The sequence below is a fragment of the Acanthopagrus latus genome, chromosome 21 (assembly GCF_904848185.1).
Source record: "Acanthopagrus latus isolate v.2019 chromosome 21, fAcaLat1.1, whole genome shotgun sequence".
In the NCBI taxonomy this organism is placed as follows: Eukaryota; Metazoa; Chordata; class Actinopteri; order Spariformes; family Sparidae; genus Acanthopagrus; species Acanthopagrus latus.
The window spans coordinates 9,702,714-9,727,847 of record NC_051059.1 but is presented as its reverse complement, the minus strand read 5'-3'; the positions used below and the strand labels follow the sequence as shown (position 1 = coordinate 9,727,847).

General features: G+C 41.6%; 2 protein-coding genes across 4 annotated transcripts; one reads left to right on the top strand and one right to left on the bottom strand.

Annotated features, from left to right (window-relative positions):
• Nucleotides 1–157: 157 nt before the first annotated feature.
• On the bottom strand, nucleotides 158–12,652 carry LOC119011035 (sodium- and chloride-dependent GABA transporter 2-like). The gene is made up of 16 exons (XM_037083772.1): nucleotides 12,503–12,652; nucleotides 11,308–11,504; nucleotides 11,050–11,184; nucleotides 10,778–10,918; nucleotides 10,518–10,602; nucleotides 10,310–10,442; nucleotides 10,036–10,170; nucleotides 9,535–9,638; nucleotides 9,313–9,437; nucleotides 8,285–8,397; nucleotides 8,040–8,177; nucleotides 7,821–7,923; nucleotides 6,456–6,556; nucleotides 6,178–6,348; nucleotides 5,645–5,781; nucleotides 158–3,204 (listed from the first exon to the last, which is right to left on the bottom strand). The coding sequence occupies exons 2-15, from the start codon at nucleotides 11,486–11,488 to the stop codon at nucleotides 5,647–5,649; spliced, it is 1,800 nt and encodes a 599-aa protein (XP_036939667.1). The 5' UTR covers nucleotides 11,489–11,504; nucleotides 12,503–12,652; the 3' UTR covers nucleotides 158–3,204; nucleotides 5,645–5,646.
• Nucleotides 12,653–19,096: 6,444 nt separating this feature from the next.
• On the top strand, nucleotides 19,097–22,104 carry gadd45aa (growth arrest and DNA-damage-inducible, alpha, a). 3 transcript variants are annotated; one of them, XM_037085282.1, is made up of 4 exons: nucleotides 19,097–19,156; nucleotides 20,440–20,541; nucleotides 20,722–20,959; nucleotides 21,222–22,104. In XM_037085282.1, exons 2-4 carry the CDS (start codon nucleotides 20,441–20,443, stop codon nucleotides 21,333–21,335), a joined length of 453 nt encoding a protein of 150 aa, XP_036941177.1. In that variant the 5' UTR covers nucleotides 19,097–19,156; nucleotide 20,440; the 3' UTR covers nucleotides 21,336–22,104. The 3 variants fall into 3 exon arrangements, with proteins under 3 accessions (XP_036941177.1, XP_036941175.1, XP_036941176.1); XM_037085280.1 differs by lacking the exon at nucleotides 19,097–19,156 and adding an exon at nucleotides 19,213–19,373; XM_037085281.1 differs by lacking the exon at nucleotides 19,097–19,156 and adding an exon at nucleotides 19,402–19,789.
• The last annotated feature ends 3,030 nt before the right edge of the window (nucleotides 22,105–25,134 follow it).

The following is a 25,134-nucleotide window of genomic DNA, read 5'->3' as shown; positions in this document are numbered from 1 at the left end:
AGTGAAAGTCCATGCATCCATCAGCGTTATGCACGAGTGCAACTGCAGTCTGGCATATCACTTGAAAATGGAAGTTTGATACATGAATACTCCCTATCAATTGAAGTGTAGTTATGATGTATTCTGCCTGCATCATGATCAGGACTCAAAACGAGGATATTGACTGTGACGATTCTGTGAGAACTGTCACTGACTTTATTTTCACGCTTTGAGAAATCATACAATCCATATACCCAGATGGTGAGGATGTTCCACATGAGCAGAATGATGAAGGAATGCAGCAATGTTACACACAACTACATAAAAACTACTAGGCTACTTGGTGAACTATGCACACCACTCATTCTTTAATGCTATTTGATTTAATCTTGGAGTTGTCACGATGTCTTGATTGTGTGGCGGATTTTTGTGTTTGGTGTTTTGTTTGTGTTGTGTTGAGTTTTCTGTTCACTGGAACCGCTGACACACACACACCTGCAGCAGGTTGGCAATCAGCGCCTGCTGATAAGCCCTGCTCTCCACACTACCTGCTGCACGATGATTTGGTCAGTCTGACGTGGTACATGGCACCTTTAAATGGCCTTCTACATTACTGCTAGTGTTTTCTTGTTTTTCCTTTGAGATCTAATGTCGCTCTGTTCTGTCTTCTGTGATCACCTAAAGTCATGTTCTACTACTACTGGCTCATCTTTTAGCAACCTCCCTCAGCAGCTCTGCAGCAAACAGTCTTGTCCTGCTCTCACCTGAGTCTCTACACACCACACAGTCCACCAGCGCCGCCATGCTCTACTTCTCCTCCTCCTTCCACCTCTCAGACAGAGACTAGTAGCTTCCTGCCTTCACCTGCAGTAACCTTGTTGAAGCTTGATTCATTTCTTTGTCCCCAACCCACAACTCAAATGACACTCATTTTTTCACGGGGCAGCTCTCTTAAGCCACATTCACACTGCCCTTTCAGTGCAAGGATGAGGGGTGTCAGACAACTAAACAGATCCTTCACTCAAATAAAACCCACAAAGCAATGTTACAGGACAGCACAACAGTAATGTGGTAACTGGTAGTGTCTTTGGCATCTTATATACGGAAAAAAAATACTGGATACTGTCTCAGTAGGTAGGACAGACAGTTCTAAGCAACAAACTTAACTCACAGTCACTTTCCAGGTTGCATGGTGGGTTTGTATCTCAATTCCAACACATTATAACAGCGTCCATATGAAACAGTCGGAAAATACGTGATAAGATTAAAAGGTGGAGACAACTCTGGCTGATAGTGACCTGACAGGCTCAACAAGGTGATCCAGTTGTCTCTGTTGCTGTCCTCAGTTTTTACGTGAATCTTAAGTGGGTAAAATGGTTTCAGTGTTCAACTGCCAGATGAACTTCAATAAGCAAATATGAAAAACAGATCAAAGAAAGATTGTGATCTTCCTTCACAGATTCTGGTGTTTGTTGGACTTTTTTCATGACCAAGACTGGACAATAAAGAGCTAAAAATACTTCTTTGATAATTAAAACTATGATGAAATGAATGTTCTTTTTTCATGAAGATGAGGTGGGACTAAAACTTAAATGTTGGGTTATCAGGCATTCAAACAATAAAATGATTTTTTTTCCACAATTGTGCAAGCTAGTGACAACAGTATGATGGCTATGGTCAGAATAAAAGGAATAGACCACAGACACACTACATTTAGGATTCGGGTAAAAGGAAAAACAATCATAACAAAATAATGAGTGAAGGAGCCTGGCTTCCATGCTAATGTTGGCTTAGGTTTTGTTGGCAATAGTTTGCAAGCTTCAATGCGTGTGAGAGTAACATGTAAGGTTTCAGAATAAACGTTTTAACTTGTCTGCGACAAAAATGAAAGATGATAACACAAAAGTCAATGTACACCACAGCAAGTGCAACAAACATAATTAGGCCCAAAGCCGACAATACAAAACAATCAACTAAAACACTGTAGCAAAGTATAATACTTGTGATTCAAAGTACTTACGTAAAAGAAAAATTAAACATATCTATGCAGAGAAATGACTTTGTTGCAGTGATAAGATTAAACGTCAATAATTACCTCCACCTCTGCAAATGCTTGAAGAGCAACTAATACACGACTGACAGTGTCTGTATCTGCTGGGATGTCACAGTTGGGTGCGGCAAGCAGCAACCGCCACAGCTATAATGTGCCAAATAATGCAGCTCCTCAAATGGCCACCTAAGGATGTCTCCAAAGGTGAGTCAATGGAGCCTTTGATGTTGTTGTTCTGAGCCCAGGCTAAATCATTTGAATTATATTCATGTACATTATTTTTGTCCTCTTCCTACACTTCAAGACTCTGTCCATGTTTGTACATGTTTCTCCTCAAGCATCCATGCAGATTATTAGATATCCATGGCTTTACACCCGTCAACCCAACATTGTTGACATGGTCTTGAAGATTACATATGAGGTGATGGCAAAATGATCACACAGCTCATTACATATTCAAGACTCCTTTAGATCTCAGGGCACAATCCTTGTTATAAGACCTGCGTCCAAAATGAACAACTGATTTAGAACTACTGTCACTCACAAATTGTTAGTGCCTCTTCTAACATAAATGAATTCTGGCAACAACTAAATCTAAGTTATTGTTTTTTGATACTAATGAAATCTATTCACTACTGCAATGTTTTGGGGTTTTTTTGTCTTTTAGAGAGTTGTTAAATAAACCTACTTTATCGTTTAATGTCACATATGTCAAAAGAGATTTGACCTTAAATCACCTCTGATCATCTATGCACATCAATGGTGACCCCAAGAGAGGGGCCATACTGATTATCATTTGGCCACCCCACAGGCCTCCTTCACCAGTGCAACCCCTTCCCCTAGTGAATTGGGTATACATAATATGCTACTCAGTAATGAGTGGTGTACACATAACATGCATCTATCTGATATTTAACAGTCGGTACTTCTTATCAATAATGATTAAATAATGAAGATAAGATGAAAAATGTTGACCATCCATCAATGGCCTACCCAAACCCTTATCATGGCCACCCTAAGATTATCAGGGACCCCCTCTGGCCCCTCAATAATCTATTACACTGTATACACAATAAATGCAGAAACAAAGTTACATAATTTCACACATGTTGGTGCTGAATCCAGGCGAGCTGAATCCACTGATGAGGTCTTCTGGGGTGTAAAACAATCAGATTCTGCGAGGATGAAGAAAAATAGCAATCGTTTCTATATTATGCTTTTAATTCACTATATCTGCTGCTATAGTTTGCCTTTTCTGTTTCAGCGTGAAAAGGGGACTGAACAATATTGAGTCATGCACAACATATATCAGTCCTTCCAGAAGGATTTTTTTTTTGGTGATTGTTGGGGGCAAAATTCCTTGCTTATGCGGCATGTTTTCTTAAAAAACGCAATGTAATACGCTGGATATTTATGCAATTTTATGCGATGAAATTGCAGAAACTTGCAAAAATTACGTGAATTTGCAAAAACTGCGGTTTGATGAATAAGAAAAAGAAAAGTGATTCACCTGACACTCTGTTCTCACTAGGCTACTAAAGAGTAATTTCTAATGACTTCCTATGATAAGCAAGCATACTACATCACAGAAAGTGCTGGGAATAATTAAGTTCTCATCTTGTTTTATTTCAGACCTTAATAAACACATGGCTCAAACTTACAAAACACACCCACACACAAACACACAACACAACACAACACAACACAACACACCACACACAAAGTCCACTGTAACCTACAGCAAACTGCAGTATAAAATGTAACCATTTACAGTAAGCCTTTCACAGAACAGTAGTGTTTCTGCAAATAAAACATAATTCTTTCATTACAAATTCAATCATCTTGCATGCGAAATTAGACTACCACTGGCTATCTAATCCTAATGTTAACTTACATCCACACAGCATACTTCATCATGTCTTCTTCGCAGGGTTTGCAGCTTTCCGATGACGTCACTTCATAAGGTTCCCGAGGCAACAGGAGGAAAATGGCTGCTCTTGTGTGAATTAAACGCAACATTTTTCAACTTTCTGCGAAGATATATGTGACTTTTTTGCAACGAAAATATGGGGATTATGAAATCATGCAAGCCACGCAACTGATTTTTGCATTTTGTGCAGAAATCAATTTATGCAGCAAACGTGCGGCATCTTTGGAAAAAAAAGCCCCCACATAAATGTTGTGGACTTTGGCTGATTATGCCTTGAATTATGCGATGGCATAATCGCGTTTTTCTGGAGGGACTGATATTTAGCAACTGAAGTGGGTCTTAGATATGTTGTCAGGTCTTTTGGTCTGATCAGCACAAGGCCAGTCAGCAGGCAAAATTAAAGGGATATTCCGGTGTAAATTTAATCCATGGTCTAAACCACCATAAAACTGTGTAAGACTCCCTCTCGAGAGATCAAGTTAGCAGACCGCTAATTTACGGAGTTTTATCAACCTCAGAAACGACCGCACGACAACAATACACTGCAGTAAATGGATCCAAATATAAACTGTCACCAAAAAGCCACAAATAATGCTCAGAACAGCACCAAACTTCAGCAACAGTACAAATAGGGTCTCAGCACACAGTCCGGGCCATCTAACCTCCGCTAGCTTAGCTGGATTTCTGTTGTGAAGCTTTAAACAGATTTTAACTCTCCCCCCCATCAGCTTCCAGGTCGGGGAAGTCCTGACGCGATGATCACCGAGTGCCGGGTTAGAAATTGCTCCTTTTCCCTGTCCACTCTCAATAATAACTGTTATAAACTGGCAAGTAAGACACAAATGAACTTTGATTGATTTTCCATGGAGTCATAATCATACATTTTCATCCATGAGCCGCAAACTCTACTGCACTCCTTAATCGACTCGTCGGGACTTCCCGTCAACAGGAAGCTGCTGCAGAAGAGTGGTAAATTTTGTCAGCTTTTCAGTAGAAATCCAGCTAAGCTAGTTAGGTTTTAATACCCCCAACTATGTGGTGAGACCCTATTTCTACTGTTGCTGAAGTTTGGTGCTGTTCTGAGCATTATTTGTGGCTTTTTGGTGGCAGCTTATATTTGGTAACTTGATCTCTCGAGAGGGAGTCTAACACAGTTTCACAGTGGTTTAGACCATGGATTAAACTTACACCGGAATATCCCTTTAAGGAGACTTGCAGAGCTGTAACGTGATTCTAAACATTATTTACTTTAATCTTAGACCTTTTAAAATATCCATTTGATTGTTGTTCTTTTAAATGATGGCTTCAAGCTCTATAACAGAACTACTGAATTAAAACCTTGAGCTTTTAGAAAGTGTCAAAGTAAGTAAAATGTACATTAATTCATTCTGGCCGCTCTTCCCTAACTTCGTCCTGAAGCATCAGTGAGAGTATACTGCAAGTCAGTGCATGGCCATGCATTATCATATCTGTGTAGAATTTGATCATCCTTTATGGATCACCTCAGATATGCAGGATGCTGGTTACTGACCCAATGTACTGCTATTATGACTCCACCAACCCCTATTGTTGAGTGTACTGACAAGATTATTAATGTCCTCAAACACAAAAGTTAAATTACATCAGTGATGGACCATTCAGTTTTGATCATCTATGCACTGATGTCTCTATTATGTGACTCTCACCTTCAGAACTGTCGGTTCTGGGATTTTTCAGTTAAGGCACACAGCTCTGCTTGTGAAAGAGGTTTTTCAGGGTCAAGGGTCTTCTTTGGTGATGCATCACGCAGGTTGGCTGCTGGAGTACACAAAGTTTTCAGTCTCTATAAAGAGACCAGAAATGGGACAAAAGATTAGGTTAGAAAAACAATATACGTCCTTATTTCCAGGGGAGCAGCCTCGCTGAAAAAAAAAAAAAAAAAAACACATACACACACAACTTTATGACTTTATTCACTGATTTTGGTAAAACTGGATCAAATCTCATGGAGTTTCCTGATGGACAGACAGCTGTACTTGCTTACTGAACTAACAACTAACTGCTGGTGATCTGGTGCCCCTATCCTTGAAAAAACGCTGCCTTCTTGGATTTCCCTCTGATCGTTAAACTTGACAAAGTGGCCTATAGTGTGAATGAATCAAACTGGTGCCCTTTTTATTTCATATTTCTGCCCCTGCCCCTCTAACATCCTGTGTCCACCACTGTCCCTTAGACTTACCTGTCTCACTGTTCCTGGGGTTACTGCGATGCTGTAGAGAATCCATAGTGGAGTCGGGAAAACTGAAGAGAGAGCAAGAGCGATTCCAGTGGCATAGCCCCATGTGGGGTACTGGTAGGTGTTGTTGTATGTCAGAGGGGTGAACTTGACCAGTGAGAAAACCAATATTCCCTGTTAGTGAAAAAAGAGACATCCAGGGAACATTTAATAAACAGCATACATTTTTAGTCACCACAGAATTTTTTTGTCCGTCTTGACTTTGTCATAATTGTACTTACAGTACAAGCCAATGGTGTGAGGAACCTCCAGCAATATTTCATATAAGGCGAAGGGTAGTAGCCAATCATTTCCTTTATCTTCTTATAATAATGATCAGCACCTTGCAGACAGACAGCCATATAAATTATATCAACCTTTAAAGCATGTGATCAAACACTGAGAAAACATTATATTTTGAGTCCAAGGTCCTATATTGTAGGCAACTAGATGTGTCTCAGTTTCTTGAAGACATTTCACCTCTTATCGAAGAGGCTTCTTCAGTTCTAACTAACTGGAGGGGAACTGCAGGCTTTTAAACTGTGTGGGAGTGTCCTTACAGAGTCATCAAGGACACATGAGCTCTGAGATTCAGGGCCACTTGTGTGTTGTTGACCTAACTGGCCTTCATGTGGGTTGCTAGGGCTAGGTGAGCCCAGGTGTGAATGGTTGTTAAGCTGACTGGGGAGGGAACTCAGAACTGCATTGTAGGTGGGTAATTAGTAATGTTTAAAGTAATGTCATAGGCCACCTCCTCTTTTCAAATACAGCTGTTCATTTTGACATAGATGGATTCTTTGACTCCTCTTTCAAACCATCTGTCTTCTCTGGCCAATATGTTTAAATTGTTGTTGTTATTCTTTCTCCCTCAGATGTAAGAGGACAGCAGAGTCTTGTCCCTCCTGTGTGCCATTTGTTTATGGGGAGGTTGTTTTGGCTCCCCAGTGTGCAAATCTGTGCAGTCCTGACTGCATTCAACAGCATAAACTACATAGTACATGTACTACTCTGCTTATGCCTGGGTGCTTTGTCCTCAGGATGGACAAGTTTCTGCCTCAGCGTGTTGGTAGGATTGAAGTGAAGTGAACCAGGATTTGATGAATATCCTGCGATATAAGGAATGGCAATGTTGTTACGTTCTTCCGTCTCTTCCTCTCTGTCTGCACAAGCTTGTACCCCACTGGAGCACAAGCTGGGGAGCCCTTAAAACCTGTGGATACCCAAACTGGACCTTTGACAAAACCTCTAAAAGATCCAGAGCAGACAGAGAGGAGGAGAACGAAAACGTAACAACATCCTCATCAAGTCCAGTTGCCTACGAAATTGTACTTCCATGACCTGGACAACTAAGAGTCTTCATCAACATTATTATTTGAGGTTATTTAAGATCACAACAGGAGCCTTTAACCTTAAATACCTTAAGTCTCAAATAAGTTGGAACAGTAATTAATTATAGCAGTTAATTACAGTTGAAAGGGGTTGTGCTATATTGGGGTCCAACAAAGCCGAGGTAGACAGGGTTACGGGCAGCTGTTTTAATATATAGTGTATTTTTGATTGCACATTTTTAAAAAGCACATGTGTCAACAAATGAGATTGCTATTCACCAAATATCCATCCAACACAAATGGACTCCAAAATGGCAAATAACATTATTGGCATTCCACTGCAAGCGTAGTAGTCGAACAGCAGAAATACATAAAGTCCTCCCTAAAGCACACAACAGAGAAGAAAGAGGCAGAAAAATATGTTTTTTTGTTTAAAGGCACGACCTATTTGACACAGAGGAAGAGAGGAATTCAAAGGTTAAATAAAGTCATCCTTACCTGAGTTACCATTGTTAGGCCAATAAAAAAGGACAGAACACAGATGAAGAGCAGAAGAAATTTACGTCTATGACCAGTGAGAAAGAAGGAAGGGTACAGGTCTGATATGGACGTCACCAAGCCTTCCAGACACACAAACTGTGGGTAAAAGATAAAATGACACACACTCACATTTGTTACATGTTCTGCATTTATATTTACAGTTTAGTCATCAAGTCAGTATGAGATCAGTGGTGACACTTTACCTCACTGTCCACTCCAAGGAAGATTATCATGATGAAGAAGAAGGCAGCCCAGAGTTGAGGTAAAGGCATCATGGCCACTGCCCGAGGGTAGGCAATGAATGCCAGACCTGGACCTGCAAGTGGACAGCAAACTAGATTAGACATTTGTTTGCTTATAGATCAGTATGTGCTGATGGGTAGGGGAATAAAAGAACAAGACCAATGAGATGCTGACCTTGTGTTCCCTGTGTAGTCAGAAATTAAGAAAACTCGTAATTCTCAAATGCGACCCAACTTGCAAACAAGTCTACCAAGTGACCTTAAATCAGGTAATATGTCACTTTTCCATTTGAGGCTTGTTTCTGATGCCCCAAATGGGCAAGTTAGCTATCGCAGATCTGAGGTTGGAGTTAAGCTTTAAATGTGGTGTCTAGTTGATATAAGACTAGCATTACACCTGACAGTTTACAGCACTATCATAACCCTTTTCACATTTGGGGACCAATATCCAAATGATGGTTATTACAAGATTTTACAGTTTAATTACTGGTCAAGACTCAAGACAGGTCATTTCTTTTGAATAGGCACAAACAATGACAGTTTGGTGAAACAGGTGAACTGTAGCAAATGTATTCAGTACGCCTAACTATCCACACATTGTCACCTCTAAACGTATATTGGTATTGACATATAGTATAGTGTCTTTGTTCTGCTAAGATATTGCCTTGTTTGATAAAAGGCATGCACTACATTAAACGGTACAATCCACCTGTTTTACGAAACTCAAACTGTTTCATTACACTCTAAACACCAATGGGCTGGTGTTGCCTAATGTTTCAAATGGACTGGAATGATTGAAACTGGAATAGTGTGATCCATTAACTCCACATTTCCGGCACATCCGTCTTTAAACGTGTTCAACATTCTGATCTCAACTGCACACTTTGTACAGTTTCATGACTGCATCTTGTACAGTTGTGACATTATGGTGGTGACAAAAATCTATCCAGAGATGGCCAAAATACTTGCCATCCCTTCCAATAGTATACCTGATTCGGCCACTATAGAGATGTCAACACCCAACTCATACGACATGAAGCCGAGGACAGAGAAGACTGCAAAGCCAGCAACAATGCTGGTTACACTGTTCAGTATGCACAAGGCAAACGTGTCCCTGGAATTAGAAAAGATTATTATGCGCTGTATCATGCATCACTCCAAAATGTAAAGGCATAAAAAGTAGGGTCATGGAAGAAAGTTGTTTTTCATACTTGTAGCAGTTGTTGTTGTATTTGTTGTAGCTTCCCAAAGCTGGCAAACAGCCTTCGCAGACAACGTAGGAGAAAAATATCTGGCTCCCAGCATCCATCCACACCTAAAAACAGTTGAATGAGTTGTAATTAATAAAGCTCCCTGCGTCTCCCTCTAAACTACCTAAATGAATACTAATCCTAAAACAAAGAGACAAATAACTGTCCCTGCACTCTCTGCCCTCTTATCACCTACCCGACTCCACTGGAGCACCCATTACACTCAGGTGTGCTCAGGTAGAGAGGGAGGAGGGTGGAATGAGAAACAGAGAGAGAGAGAGAGAGAGATAATACAGAACTCATACAGCAGAGGCACAGGTAACAGTTCCGTTCTCTTTTTTTTTTTTTTTTGCAGGAAGTGCAGCTGTTGCTGGTCTCTCCTGGCCACGGATGAGGTGACAGCCAAATAAGTTCTGTACATTTGATCAGTTATACATCTCATCACTCGCCCATACATCCGACCTGAGGATCAGTTAGACGGGTCAAATCGGGGGACAGGTAAAATCGTATTCCATCAGCAGCTCCTGGCAATGTCAGACCACGGATCAGCAATACGATCAACATCATGTAAGGAAAGGTGGCGGTGAAGTAGACAACCTGAGAGAAAAACACCAGTATGTACTGCATTCCATAGTGTTCAACTTTGACATCATGGTTTAGGTTTAGGATTTTGCACGTCAAAAAAACATCTTATGCAGTCTGAATTTTGATGAGCAGAATAAATGTATATATTCACCTTTCCTGATGACTTGACTCCTTTCCAGACACAGAAGTAACAAATGATCCAGCTGAGCAGAAGACATCCAGCCAGGTCCCAGCGGATACTTCCCATCTCCCCAATTCCTCCAGACAATCCCAGGACTCTCCTCCTGTGTGCAGGAAGAAAACTGCATCAACATCTATTTTTTTTGACTCAGGACAGTTTTAATCGTATCAGTACTTACTGCCAGAACTCTTTAACTGAAGATGTTGCATTTTCATTGATGTGGCCATAAAATGAATCAGTTTGATAGTTATCAATGCAGTTCTCTTGCAGAGGAAGAATAAAAAGAAACAAGTTAGAGCAACTCAAAAACTTTAGAATGTGTTACTATGTTTAGATTAAGACAAACTTAAACGAAAAGTGACCCATTTAGTTGTTGTTTTTTTATTACTGTACACACTGTATATAAGCTTCTGGCATCAATATGACACAGATGTGTACCTGTGTTCCAGGTGTTGTTGCAGCTGGCCCAGGGCAGCACAGTGTGGAAGGAGGAGAAGAGGTAGAGGAAGGCCCAGACAAGGATGACAATATAATACATCACCATGTAAAGTGATGTCATTTGATTGCTGTAGCCCAAACCTGTTTAGAAACATCCGAACAGATTTGTACATTATGTACATGAAGCCTTAACCTGTTTAAAAAAGAGTAATGCAAGACAGATTTGAAATACTTCTTGCACTGTGCTGAATGTGTATATAAATTATCAATACCTTGAAATAAAGGACATATTCTCTTCCAACACGTGATCCCACCCTGACCAGTTAACTGTCCCACTGATACCTCCAGAAAGAAGAGGGGGATTCCACAGGTGAGCAGGATCAAAACATAGGGGATCAAGAAAACTCCTAAAGGAAATGATATAGCAAAGTACAAAACACAAAATGTTAACGATTAAATACTATCCTTCCAGTCTGTTCTCATCTGAGGTTTGAAGTACAATACAGGAAGACTTTCAGTCACTGTCTCACCTCCTCCATTTTTGAAGCACAGATACGGAAATCTCCAAACATTGCCCAGACCAATAATTTCTCCAATTACTGCCAAAATGAACTCCCTCTTGTTGGCCCACTGGCCTCTTTTATTACACTTTGCTGGAGCATCATTGTGATTGTTGTCATCATTCTTCTCTGGATTACTTGCCGGATCCATTGGGAGGTCTGCTTTGCTGAAATGTCATGACAATGATTTAATTCATTTTAACTTGAAAGAAGAAAAACATTTCTTGAGTGGAAATCATGCATGCATGTACTTGATGCATTCTTTCTCAGCCCTTATCCAACAACAACAAAGATAACAGCAACAAGGATATATTGAGGAGAAACAACAACTGCAGCAGTGAAGGACAAAAGAGGAGACAGACCCAGACTTAACAAAGTAGCTGGAACATAAGATACACACTATGTCTATGACATCTGATTGAATGTGTTCATTTTGTTCTTTTTTTTTTTTTTTTTTTTTTTTTTTTTTTTTGCAGTTGTTGAGCCCCTTTTAAAATAATCTAATCTGGATTCCTTAGTAACAAATACAGGCCCATATAAAAGTCACATCGTCAAAGATCACTGAAAAGGTTGTTTTCAGCAGCACACCACAACACCACAGCACTGTGACTGAATTTATTTAAGTCTTACACAACATTCGTCTGAGCAGTGATAAATCAAAAATGTCTGTTTTGCTTTGACTGGATCTCAGTGCTTCTTTCCACACAGTTGACCATGAGGTTATCTCACAAGACAATGGGGGAGGCTGTCTAAAGTAGGGTTGTGGACTCGTTAAACACCCGTATTTCCACAATATCTCCTTATCTGTCACTTTTCAATTAAGCCATCCTGACCTTTAACAAACACTTTTTTACACAATTATTTCTTGCTGTCTACTAGCAGTAATAAAAACGAATGACTAAACTTGACAATTTATAATTCATACATGTAAAGATTTAATCACTTGAAATTGACATTAGTATTCCCATTTATCAGTTTTTTATCTTTTATGTCATGGATTAATTGATTAATCCTTAGAGCAGGTTGATTGCAATGAAAATAATCATTGGGTGCATCCCTGCAGAGAACAGGAAAACAAGAGGTAGGACCTAGATGCAGATCACAGAGATGCAGTCTGTGCAGTTCAATTATTCTAATGCAAGAATTCTCAGTGCAAAAGGCTTACAGTAAAGATGAGGCAGGCAGAGGTCCAAGCAGTCCAGTAAAGCAGACAAATCTGTCAGGAGCAGGCAGGAAATCAGAGTCCAGTGAAACCAGGCAAAGTTCAGGGAAAATACACAAATCTGGGAAAATACACTATCAAAAGGCTGGAACACTAGACACCCAAGGTCCTAAGACAAAGTGGGCCAGAAAAAGGAGAACACACTGACTAAATACCCAGACCGGGGTATGATGAGTGATTGGTGAAACTCACTGAGGTGGGGCAGACAATCAGGTGTGAAACACAAAGGCAGCATGTGAAGATGTTTAAACAGGAAACAAAGCAGTGACATGATAAAGATAGAAAAAAATAGATGAGAGCGGGGGACTAAAGGAGCAATGGACAGCAGCCTGAGTGCTGGCCAGAGCCGGCCCTAGGCATAGGCAGTATGGGCATATTACCTTGGTCCTATGAATCCTCCTGTCACTCAAGCGCCATCATTCAGGGTGTTGGGATGACATTTTTACCTGCTCCTTTACACCATGTTCATATCCTGTCTTCTTTGATCACCGATTCTTTAAAGTTGTTGTGAGCCCTGCTTTGCCCATTAATGGTGGGGATATTATCATGGGTAATGAGCTAGCTGGGTGCAAGGTTATGCCCGTCCCTGAGGTACTGGACAGTCCTGATTTACATTTAGAGTCTGTGAGCATCACACAACCACTTCCTGAGATTTTTCATGCTTGTGTAGTTACACCAGCTCAATCAAAGAAATATGGCATTGACCCTTCTGATTCTTTTCTCAGCTCAGAAACATTCCCTAATGTGGTGGCTGGGTTCAAACAGTCAACCTGAGGCCCAGTCGGGTGACATGAGGTCGTCCCTCCTCGGTCCAGGGGTTGGAAATTTCCCAGCTACTAGGGACAAGTTCAGTGTGGCCCAACAAGCTGGTGTTACGCTCTTAAAATGTCACTCCACAGAGTTTAGCCATGAAGCAGCTAAGCAGAAGAATGTATCCTATGCCTATGTCCATGATAACGGCCTGTTGATGCGCTGCTGGACTAGTGTTGTCTCAGAGAATGAGGATTGGGGTGGGATGCATCAGGTTGTTGTTGTGCCTACAGTTTTTCATTCCCATGTGCTGTCTCTGGCTCATGACCACCCACGGTCAGGACACATGGGGGGTCACAAAGAACTATAACAGAGTCCTTAAGCATTTCTTTTGGCCAGGACTTAATTCTGATGTGGTGCAGTACATACAAGGGTGTCAGGTGGTCTGTAAACCAAATCAGGCTCCTGCTCCTCTCTGTCCAATTCCAGTAACAGTTGAGCCATTTGATAAAGTTATTGTAGATTGTGTGCTATAGCTGAGAATCAGTTTCTTTGGACTATCAAGTGTGCTTCCACTAGGTTCCCAGAAGCTGTCCCCCTGCGGAAAATTACAGCTCCAGTGATTACCAAGGCACTGGTGAAGGGTTTTTTTTGCTGTTTGGTCTACCAAAGGTGGGTCAAACTGACCAGGGTACCAATTTCAAATCCAAGCTGTCTGCTCAGGCCCTGAAATCCTTTAGGTGATGTTTCAAACTGTAAGGCCTATTTAGAAGGCATCGTGGTGTATTCGGATGACTGGGCTCTGCCACATCTCTTACACTGAACCTTGCTAAATGCAAGTTTGGAAAGGGTACTGTTCTCTATCTTGGTCAGAAGGTTGGTCAATGAAAGGTGTGTCCAGCAAATGTGAAAACCACCACCATTGCTGGGTTTCCAGTACCATCTACCAGAAGAGAGCTGCGCCGTTTCCTTGGGATGGCTGGTTATTATCGCAGGGTTTGCAGAAACTTTTCCTCTATTGGGGCCGGGGCAGTGCAAGAGGATGACCAGGGCATCGTCCTGTGGGTTACTTCTCTCACAAGTTTGAAAAAGACCAACTTAACTATTCCACCATTGAAAAAGAAACTCTTGCACTCTTGCTTGCTCTACAGCATTTTGAGGTTTACCTAGGGGTCAAGTGAAAAGCCTATCAAGGTTTTTACAGATCATAACCTGCTGGTATTCCTTCACCGCATGTACAACCACAACCATCGTCATATGCGTTGGTCCCTGATTGTTCATAACAACAATCTGGAAATTAGCCACAAGAGGGGATCTGATAATATTATCGCTGATGCATTATCACGTGCAGCATAGTTAGTCAGGTTGCAGGTTTTGTTGTCTCGTTCCAAACACATGTTTGGACACATATGGTTGGGGTGTTACGTGCCCAGCAGGGGCATTGGGTTTGCGCCCTATACATGTCATCATATAGTACTTATCCATCATATATACCCTGCCTAAATACATTAGTTTAGGCTTGGTGGAGCGATGCCAATCATGTTTCATTTTGACAGTTGTTATAAACACTCCTTTTTTAGAGAGGACAGGGTTTTTGTTTTTATGGACTAAGAATTAGTATATTATTTATTTAACCATCAAATTTGTCTTGTCTGAATCGTTGGTTTGTCGTGTTGCCGTTCCCTGTTGCCCCAGGACAATAACAAAGGGACTCAACACCATCCAGGTGGATGTGAGCAAGAACATGTGACAACAGTATACAGTATAGTAAACTTACAAATGGGAAGAATGCCTGTGAAGTCCACACCAGTGAAAGGCACATCCCTGGGGGACAGGGCAGCCTTAAGGTTGGGGAGTCATAAATGCAAAAAGACAGAGGATCAGTGTTAGACTGGAGCTTGTTGAAGTATAAAAACAATAAATGAACATTCAGTGTGTATCTAAGTCTCTCTGACAGCTTCCCTGAGGCAAACAAGCTTCTCTCTGGAGAGGGTTTCTCTACAGGTCTGTTGACTCCAACGTGAGCTACCAAGACGTATGGCCTGTATTTAAGTGCATCAGGGGGAGATTGTCTTTTATGAACGCTACTTTTCTTTTTTCATCCGTCTTTAAGGGCTCAACCTTCAAATCCAATCTATCACTGTGGACTCGCCAGTAGAGTTCCTTTTGTTGGATTCGTTCGGTGAGTTCATGTCACAGAAAGATCTCTTTTCTCTGATCCTTCATCCTTCGGCTGGAGACTCTGCCTTCTAAGTAAAACACCTAAGACTAGGACATGCAATGCCACCATTCTTTCTTTTTTTTTTTTTTTTCAGTCTCAGATGCAGATGAGAATCTTTGATAGTGTCAACACTGGTGATAAAGGACAGCACGGATGTTATCTAACTGTCACAGTGTTGAAAGAAAGAGGGTGAACCATACACGGTGGAATGAATCAATACATTTTAACATCGCTGAAAACCTTGTGACCTGTTGCAAAAGCCTGCTGCTTTCCACACCTCAGTTGTTTGAGTTGTCCAACTGCATAGTTTTTCAAATCGCATTTGTCAACTCCCTTGGCCCTGGCACAGCTGGAAGAGGTGTGCTCGGCACCGGTACGGCCGCTCATGCACAAGCACAAGCCCGGGTGTGCAACATGGACATGAAGTATAATCACATGTATTACATCTCCTTGCATTATCAAAGAATCCAGGAATGTGAGAGGGCCATCTATGAGCAATCACACACAAAATAAGCCACAAGAAACTCAGTTAAGTTAATCATGTTCTTTGTGTTGTTCTCCATTGTCCCAGTGCCGCACTACAACGTGATGACATATGTACGAGATGAAACTGTGTGAGACAGCTGGGGACTCGTGAGGAAGGACAGTCATGCTTCAAGTTACCCTGTGCACAGTGTGTATAAAATATTAATTTGAATCAGAATAATAACAGTGTTTGCCTCCTTCCTCATAGGCTGGAGTTTTAAAAAGTTATTTCCACATGCACATATTGTATAATATAATACATTATATTTCACTGTACAACTTGAACTGATTCCAAAAAAGTTGGGACACCACTTAAAACATAAATACAACTGAATGTGATATTTCCCTTATCCTTTAACATATACTCATTTCACATATGCTGAGTTGAAGAAAAAAATGTTTGAACTCATCATTGATTTTTGAAAATATACTCCGATTGTGGGCCAGGGAACACGTGTCAAAATGTCAGTAAACATAGTTTGATTGAAAAGTAGTGCATTCTGTTTCACACAGCATCGCAACATTTTGGAGTCAAGGTTGTAAACTCATCTCTTTTTCCCAATAAAGTTTCACTAACATAATAGCTGAACAACATAATGATCAAAATGCTTTATGCCGATTGTTGTTTGGAGACCGGACCTGCCTTTTCATGTGGTAGAGCAGCAGGTGACCACTTAATGATCAGCTGAAGATGTTGAGGAGAGAGGTCATGGGGTTCGTGTGCGATGTGTACTAGTGCTGCCTCCCACTGGACGGTCCTGGAACAGCTGGATAAGTTTTCATCATCTGGCACAGTGAGGTAGGCCAAAACATTGCTCGTCCAGAAAGTTGTTGTGCTGTTGCTGTGAAAAACGTGAACGAAAACAGAAAACGCTCATTCGTAAATCATCGTTGGCCTATATTCAGCTGAACACGGTACTGAGACGAGGTATTTGATGGTGCATGGAGAGATTTCTCTGGATACTCGGAATCTTTTCAGAACAAGGATTGTAGATGATGAAATGAACTTCGCCCCCCATCCGTGCTTGTGAATGACTGAGCCTTTCAAGCATGCTCCTTTCACACCCAATCAGAATACTATCACCTGTTGCCATTGAACCCTGTTTACCAGTATAATGTTCCAAACAGATGTTTTTTTAAAGCATTTAACAACTTCCCCCAGTCTTTTTTTTTTGCTCCTGTCCAAACTTGTTTGAATCACATTGCTGGGTTTTAGATAAGCTAGATAAAGCATTCTGTTACATTTACGTTTGAACACACTTTTTTTAGAATCCACAGTAAAACAACAGAGCAGTTTGTGTTGTTGATATGTAAAATGGTAAATGGACTTGGACATTTCTACAGCACTTTTCCAGTCTACTGACCACTCAAAGCACTTTACAACACTTGCCACACTCACCCATTCACACACTTATTCATACACTGAGGATAATTCGACATGCAGCTCAGGTCAGCCAGAGGGAGCCAGGATTTGAACCAGCAGTCGTCCCATCAGTAGACGACCCACTCTACCCCCTGAGGCACAGCCGCCCTTCTGTTAAACTGAATGAGTACATGGGGTCATCTTGCCTTTTACCACCCAGGCAGGTTGTAAAAGGGCCCAAACTGCAAACACAAGATTTTTTTTTGTCATGTTTGATGCTCTGTACAATGCATTACTGATAGACTGTGAGCATACAGCGATGCCTTTTTCTATCAGTTTTGACTGCAGCCACCAAGGGGCAGCATAACATCCCATAACATCCACACTTCCCTGTGGCATTTCTTTGCATGACAGTGATATGAGTTGGCCTCTATGAATCCATTCATCCCAGAGCTGAACAATTAATCAGTGAATGGTTGAATCTGCAACTATTTTGATAATCCATTGATCATTACAGCCAGTTTTCAAGTAAAAATATCAATTATTCACTTGTCAAGATGGAACAAAGTTTAGACGACATTGTACTTAAAGTCTAGATCTGGAATGCCATAATGCAAAATCACATAACACTGATTCAGTCGTTAAACATGTAAGACCTCTGCTGGAAACGAGCCTTTTTGATATGAACAATGTGTACTTTAAGCTGCTAACATTACTAGCTCTAGTCACAAGAAACTTTTCCCCTCTCTTCAATTTAATTCCCTGACGTTACATTTCTATGTTCAGAATTTTGATTTCTTCTCTTGCGCTTACTTTATTTGAGACTGTTTTTGTCTCAATTACTTTATGGTTAGTATTTTTGTTGGTGTATATAACATAACATGTTATAATTATTATATATCATAACATTAGTATAAATCACCAAGGGTTCCATTAAAGATGCCATAAAATAGTATCAGTTTCACCCAAATCATTGATTAAAGTTGTGTGTTTTTGTACAGTCAACAGAGAAATATTCTGTATAGTCAGAGATTGATATTATTTGCTGAAAGTGGTTAGTACAAGCTTATAGGGAAAAAATCATGACCAGTTTTGGCTAGATTTTTAGGGTAAATTGTTTTGCATGTGTTGTGGATGTGATCTGAAGTGGTTTTAACAAAGTATTTTTCATTTTAGCTCAACTTTAATACCTACAGAGTTTTTATGCTTGTATAGGCCACATGGTAATGTACTATTATTTAGCATTTATGCCTTTTTGGCGATGAATCTGTTCTAGTGCTGCTGCTGGGACACTCCCTGTGTGGGATCACTGATATTATTATTAAATGTTAAGTTATCGTATTCATATTCATTACTGAGGCTGGACCAGCTCTGGACAAATTCAGAACAGTAAGAAGTGTTGTATTAACTTTACTTCAGTATTCAACTGTGAAATTAAAACAGCATTAATAAAGGATAGAAATCGTATTTTGTGTAAGAAATGGAAGTCAAGAGAGACACTGACCCAGCTTTAAACAGCGCCGGGCAGTAATGATCTGGTTTTATATGTTTGTTTATTTGTTTGTTTGTTTGGCACCGTGTCCTCTCTTTCTCGCGCCAGTCCTTTGGATGTCGCGCGCGGTTTCGACGGGCTTTCGCACGCTCCCCAGCGGGCCAATCAGAGGACAGTATCGCCCCCAGGAGCGTCCCGTTGCCATGCAGCGACCCGGACTCTGTCGCGTCCTGTCCGGCAGCGAGGGTGAGTGACTGCAGCAGGTTATTCATTCATCGCTTTATTTAATGCTCTGTTTAAACAGATAGTCGTTCACTTCGGGTGATGAAGTGCAAATGTGGCTCCCTGCTTATTTCCAGGTTGTTCATCAGCCGTCAGCCGAAGTTAAGTCACCTGTGTTTTTGCGCAAGGTTTGGACGTGTTTGATGGAGAGAAGCGGAGTGAATGTCCCATCACTGCACAGGTTACTCTAACGCGGTCAGAGCTGCAGAAGGGCTAATGAATACATTTGTATTTCAGTCCAGACGTTAGGGGCCAGCAGGCGGCTGTAGTTATGCTAGCAACGCTGCTGAAGGCAGACACGCCTCTTTGCTGTGTGTCTCTCCAATCCCTCTCCAGAGCACACCCGCAACATTAGCATACGACCAATGATGCACGGCTCTCTGACTTCATTGTCCCAGGCTGCTTTAATGTGAAGTTGCCAGATTTATCTCTCAGTTGCAACGCAGTGAAGCCAAGAGAGAAGTTGCGTCCAGTCGAGAAGATACCAGGATATCTACTCACTCACTATACCGCTATTCTCATTGCTCTGAGGTGGATTTGGATTTTTATGTACAAGATGACATTTGAGGAACTAAATGGGGATTATTCTCAAGAAAGGTAATTCATTATGGAGTGTGGCTAATTTCATTCTTTGTCGTTCAACTTGATGGCCGGTTGTTAGCGTGCTGACTGCGCCGATCATCGCCAGCAGACAGTTGTCGTGTGTGCAGCGTCATTAGTTACAGGCATTAAAGAGATCAATGCACGATTATGGTCATTTTACAGCTATTTCTACTCTAATTACTAACTTTCAGCACATTTACAGATGATAAAGATATTAAAATGCTATTTCACATTCTTTTTTACGACTGATAAAGATATTAAAATACAGTATGTAGTATAAATAGTCGGCTAACTGTTCTGTTGAGTCGTGACAGTCTCTACTAACTAGCTAACACGACGCTGCACACTCGCTAAAGGTGAACAAAAGGTGAACAAAAACGTGTCATGACAGTCTTAAATACGCAGTTTCTTTCCCCGCAGCTGTCAGAAACTTTTTCATCCGCAATAACTGCGAGCAGTCAGCTTTGTATACGGCGACACCGACTTGTGCACATCTGTCAGTGGTGCCTGAGAGTAACGTTATGCCGGCCGGTTAGCTAGCAGTCCGGCTAACGTTAGCCAGAAAAAAGGGGGGGACGTTTAAAAGTTTTTGTGGTCCTGCTGTAACGATGTTTAACCCGACACGATTGGTCTCTGTGCCGCAGAATGGATTCAGTCGCGAAAGCTTTGGAGGAAGTCCTCACGTCTGCGTTACCACAGGGCTGCATTACAGTGGGAGTCTACGAGGCTGCCAAGTCACTCAATGTGTAAGTACAAGGTTATATATCAGCAAAGTTCCTGAGCTGCTCGCAGCTGATCTGTCTCACGCACACATCCTCTGACACACGCACATGTTGGCTTGATTCTTCTCTAGCAGCGCGCACACTGTTCTGCGATGAAATTGTAAAGAGACTGAGCATCTGTTTTGCTTTTCCTCCCCTCCCCAGGGACCCTGATAACGTCGTCTTGTGCATCCTCGCCACCGACGACGAAGACGTAAAAGACGTGGCCCTGCAGATCCACTTTACCCTCATTCAGGCTTTCTGCTGCGAGAATGACATCAACATCCTGAGAGTCAACAACACCCGGCGCCTGGCAGAGATACTGGGAGGAGGAGGAGGAGGAGGAGGAGGTGGAAAACAGAGCGGGGGTGAACCTCTGGACCTCCACTGTGTGCTGGTCACAGTAAGTATCTTCCCTTTACCAATCTGCGTTTTTTTTTAATACAAAAAAGTAATCATATTGTGTGAGCGAAACTCTTGGGCAAGGAAGGACTTGTCAGTACTTGTTCTTGAATATAGTAAACATGTGGGTGACTCCTCCCTCATATGACTTCTCAGGAATTTGAGAAGAGGGAATTACCTAGAATCTGCAGGCAGGCAAGGATTATTTGTAACTCAGTGCAAAGCGTTGAGATGACCTATACTCTTTTTGTTGATATTTCCAGAGTCCACATTCAACGTCATGGAAAGACCCTGCTCTGACCAAAGTGAACCGATTCTGCAGAGAGAGCCGCTGTATGGACCAGTGGGTACCCATCATCAACCTGCCTGAACGATGAACTGTTAGCCGTGAAAGCCTGTAAAAGGACTGTTATCTGCGCAGGAAGCGTGGTGTGTACCCTGATGGACACATTACCATCCAGAGATCAAATTCCAAAGCACTGCTGACAGGGGAAGAAACAATTTGGAGGGGAAAAAAAAAAGCGACCCCGCTGTCTGCGTGGGATGCATTCAAAAGAGAAGATGGATTTCCACTTCAGACGGGACTGTTTGGAGCTGTCAGCCTCGGCAACCAAGACGAGATGCCGAGGAGCTTGTATCTTCATGAGCTGGGAATTCAAAAAAAAAGAGAAAGAAAAAAAAAGCATGTGTGTGTGCTTTTTCATGTGAAGCCGGACACTGTACAGAAGGATTGTATCATGTATGTGTGGTAAAGCCTCTGTGACGAGAAGTGGGGAGAAACCAGAAAACAGAGCTGTTGAGTTGGACCAAGGCCTCTGCCTCTCTCTGCAGAAACAAAGCACTTGTTGAAACACTGGACCTTTTGCAATTTCACTTATTTCATTTAAATTGTTAATGTTGACGTTACTATTGTCATAATTTAAAAAGGGAAGGGCTACACATCCAGTGAAGACATTTTGTGTACTTAGTGTTTCCTATACCAGGTGTTTTTTTTTTGCCACATGTAAAATAATTCATTTGTTACAATTTAAGTTATTTCTAATGATATTTAAGTGTATTTATGTTTCATTTTTTACCTTAACTATTTGCAAAATCTAAATACATATGTATTGCTGTCAATAAAAAGTATTTTTTTTGGAGCGAGAACTGCACGTGTTTTTCTTGTTTCATTTCTGGAAATTTTAGCAGAGCCGAGCTGATTTCTGACCTTTAGCAGCTTCAGTTGTAAAGAGGAGTCACGTGCAGATCACAGGGGTCATGTTGGCCTCTGTGGCCTCGGTGCCATCTCTGAGCTGAAGAGAACAATAATCCTCAACGCTCTCTCTGCACAGGCTTCTGCCTCGGTCAGCAGGACCATGTTCATTCATCCAAGCGGGCTCTCTTTTCACAGATTCTCAGTGATTTGATGGACAGTTTGGTTTGCCTTTTCGCCAGCTAACTTCCTAGAGTCATGTGACAGCCCAGAGCATGTGACGGCTGCACACATGTTGCACAGCTAAATAGGGAATATGGACACACAAAACAGCTTTATTTCACTTAGAAATATTCATGATGGAAGTGAGGATTCATCCGGTGTTTTCTTACTATTCACGGCTGCCTCTGCCCACGGGATCAGAGTGTGTGGTGCAAAGTGCTGAAGAGCGCATGACTGGAACTTCTTGGAAAATTTTGCAAATGAGGCACTGGCATGCAATCTGTTGTGCAAGCCGGTATAAACTGCTCCCTCCACCCCCACCGGCTCCTTTTCCACACTCCCACAGGCAGGTGATCTCGCTGGAGTTGGTGTCGTCACTGGGTTGATGCAAGGAGGGCAATCCCCGCTGAAAGTGCAGAGTCATGATCACGAGAAGAGAGCAGGCAGAGGCTGTACTCGCATTGCACAACCCAGATTTCATGTGAGGGGGTCATGTGATATTATTTAATACAGCTTAATTAAATGCTGTATGAAATATGGCAGATGACAGCGGTTGTAAATGTGCTTGTGCAGTGCAGCGCCTTTTCTTTTTTTTTAGTGCTCTCCTGTCCTTGCAGTATGTTTGATTGTCATCAGTTGTATTGTGTAAATCTGGCCTCACAACATTGTGTGTTTTTCCATTGTGTGGATTTCCTCATGCCCCGCAATGCATTCAGGTCAGCCAGAAACTCAAAACCCTGAACAGGATAAGCAAGAATAAAGCATGGATGGGTGGATGGAAAGTTTGGTTTCCCTACACACTACATTACCCAGAAGCCACTGCGGACTGTAAAGCAACAGTTGACCCACAAATCACAAAGTCAAATTCAGAACATTTCTGGAGCTTCACAGCAAAACAGCATTGCTCATTCTCCTAACTTCCAACTGAAGTAAACAGGGACTTTTTTTTAAACATAAAATAAATGTTTTGGGTTTTTTTCCCAAAATAGAATAAAACTAAAATGGTCTACTAAACTAAACTAACTAAAAAAGTAAGTTGTTTAGGAGACCGTCGCAACGCTGTGAAGCTCCAAAAATGTTTTGTGGACTACAAAACGTCATCCAACTAAAACATACTAAATGCATTTGAACTGTTTCCCTGCCATCATGGCTGTAGTGTGTTAAATATGATCTGGTTGATTAGGTGTAGTGTAAAAACATACACAGGAGTACAAAAAAGCTCTAATACATCAGGAGATGGTGTTGAAACAGGTAGGGACTAGCACCTGAAGTGTCGGACAAAGCTTCCTAGCCCGGCGGTTTCAGCTGGCACTGTGTGAAAGGTTATCTGACGTGTGACTGCAGGGTGTGCTGCCGACTGATGTAATGTCACATTGTTGCGATTGAGGGGAAAAGGTTATTTTAGGACTGGAACAGTGGAGGGCTGATGTAAGTGTCATAATGGCGCTCTGTCCTTCAAGTGAAAGCAGTCTAAAAAAGGTTGAGGTTTGCATGCCGTCACTCGTGCCTGCTGGCTGAGCGACACTGTGGGTCAAAGTTCAGGTGCGGCATTATCTAGGTGTTTCTAAAATAGAGCAGAGTAATGACCTGATAAGTCACGGCACACTTGTTGCATGTAGTGCAACCTGGGAGACATATTGTATAACTAGTGGTGTAATGTATATAGAATTGTATAATACTCAGTCATTGTGTCTGAGATTAAGCTAAACTAAACTTGGCGTGAGGGGAAAGGTAAACCTCAAGATAACAGGATTGTGAAATAAAGGGAAAATCCACCATAAAATAGACGCAACGCTGAGTGATATTCTCTTACTCAGCAGCAAATCAAGGCATCAGACCTTAAACTGATTTCATGTTTTGGTGTCGGTCCATTTGCTACAGGTCATAAATGTACTGATTGTGGAATTCCACCTAAATCAGGTTGATCTGAATGCAGCAGAGAATCAGAAAATGGACCGACAGCCAAGGAAAATTTAAATATTCAGAAAACTCGATAATCTTAACTGAGCTGGACATTAATGTGGAAATAGAATCAGTATTCCATTTTAGGATGGAGTTTCCCCTGATGGCTGTGATTCATAGTTGCAAAAAGCTCATTTATGGGCATTCAAGGAGCAAGTGTCCAGGTCATCTTCATAAGTCAGTGGTTCTCAACCTTCTCAAGTTGTTGATCCCCCAAAAATCTGGTTCTTGTTCAGGACCCACAGCCTGACTCTAGCACCGTTAATCCTACTTCACAACATCCTGAAAGTGGCAAGGAGGGTTTTGTGTGTCCAATCAGAGCCAGATTCCAGCAAACAATCTCAATACCATCTATTTTAGGTCAAATTACATCATTAATGCAGGCAGAGTAATGTTTAGCAGAATGCTGCGACACTGTTTCGCCGTGAAGCTCCAGAAATGTTTCGTGCATTTTGAAGCTTCACCTGACTTTCCATCCGGAAAGGGATGTGCCGATACGGCCTGCATTCTCAGTTACAAGTATTTGTACAAGTGATACAAAGGTGCAACCTAAAGAACATATTCATTAGCTAAACATACGTATAGTATAAATCCGTAAGTATAAAAATTGAAGAGCTCGTTATGCAAAACTTTCAGATTGTTACATCATGGAACACTGAAGGTCCTAGAAGTATCCTCAGCGTCCTCAGTAGCCTCAAATGTCTGAGGCTCCCAGAGGAACGGAGGTGCCACTGCAGTCCGCTCAACCGGCCCTCACCCTCCACTCCTCCCTCCCTCCCTTTCCTCTCCCCCACATCAGC

What these genes read in the sequence shown, in the direction of transcription:
- LOC119011035 (XM_037083772.1), bottom strand. Translation starts at nt 11,488, where the DNA reads ATGGATCCGGCAAGTAATCCAGAGAAGAATGATGACAACAATCACAAT. An exon ending in GCCTAACAATGGTAACTCAG is followed by an intron (nt 7,924 to 8,039) that starts GTAAGGATGACT and finishes TGTGTGCTTTAG; the next exon opens with GGAGGACTTTATGTATTTCT. An exon ending in CCCCAGGAACAGTGAGACAG is followed by an intron (nt 5,782 to 6,177) that starts GTAAGTCTAAGG and finishes GTCTCTTTATAG; the next exon opens with AGACTGAAAACTTTGTGTAC.
- gadd45aa (XM_037085280.1), top strand. Translation starts at nt 19,246, where the DNA reads ATGTGGCTCCCTGCTTATTTCCAGGTTGTTCATCAGCCGTCAGCCGAA. An exon ending in GCTGCCAAGTCACTCAATGT is followed by an intron (nt 20,542 to 20,721) that starts GTAAGTACAAGG and finishes TCCCCTCCCCAG; the next exon opens with GGACCCTGATAACGTCGTCT. An exon ending in TCCACTGTGTGCTGGTCACA is followed by an intron (nt 20,960 to 21,221) that starts GTAAGTATCTTC and finishes TGATATTTCCAG; the next exon opens with AGTCCACATTCAACGTCATG.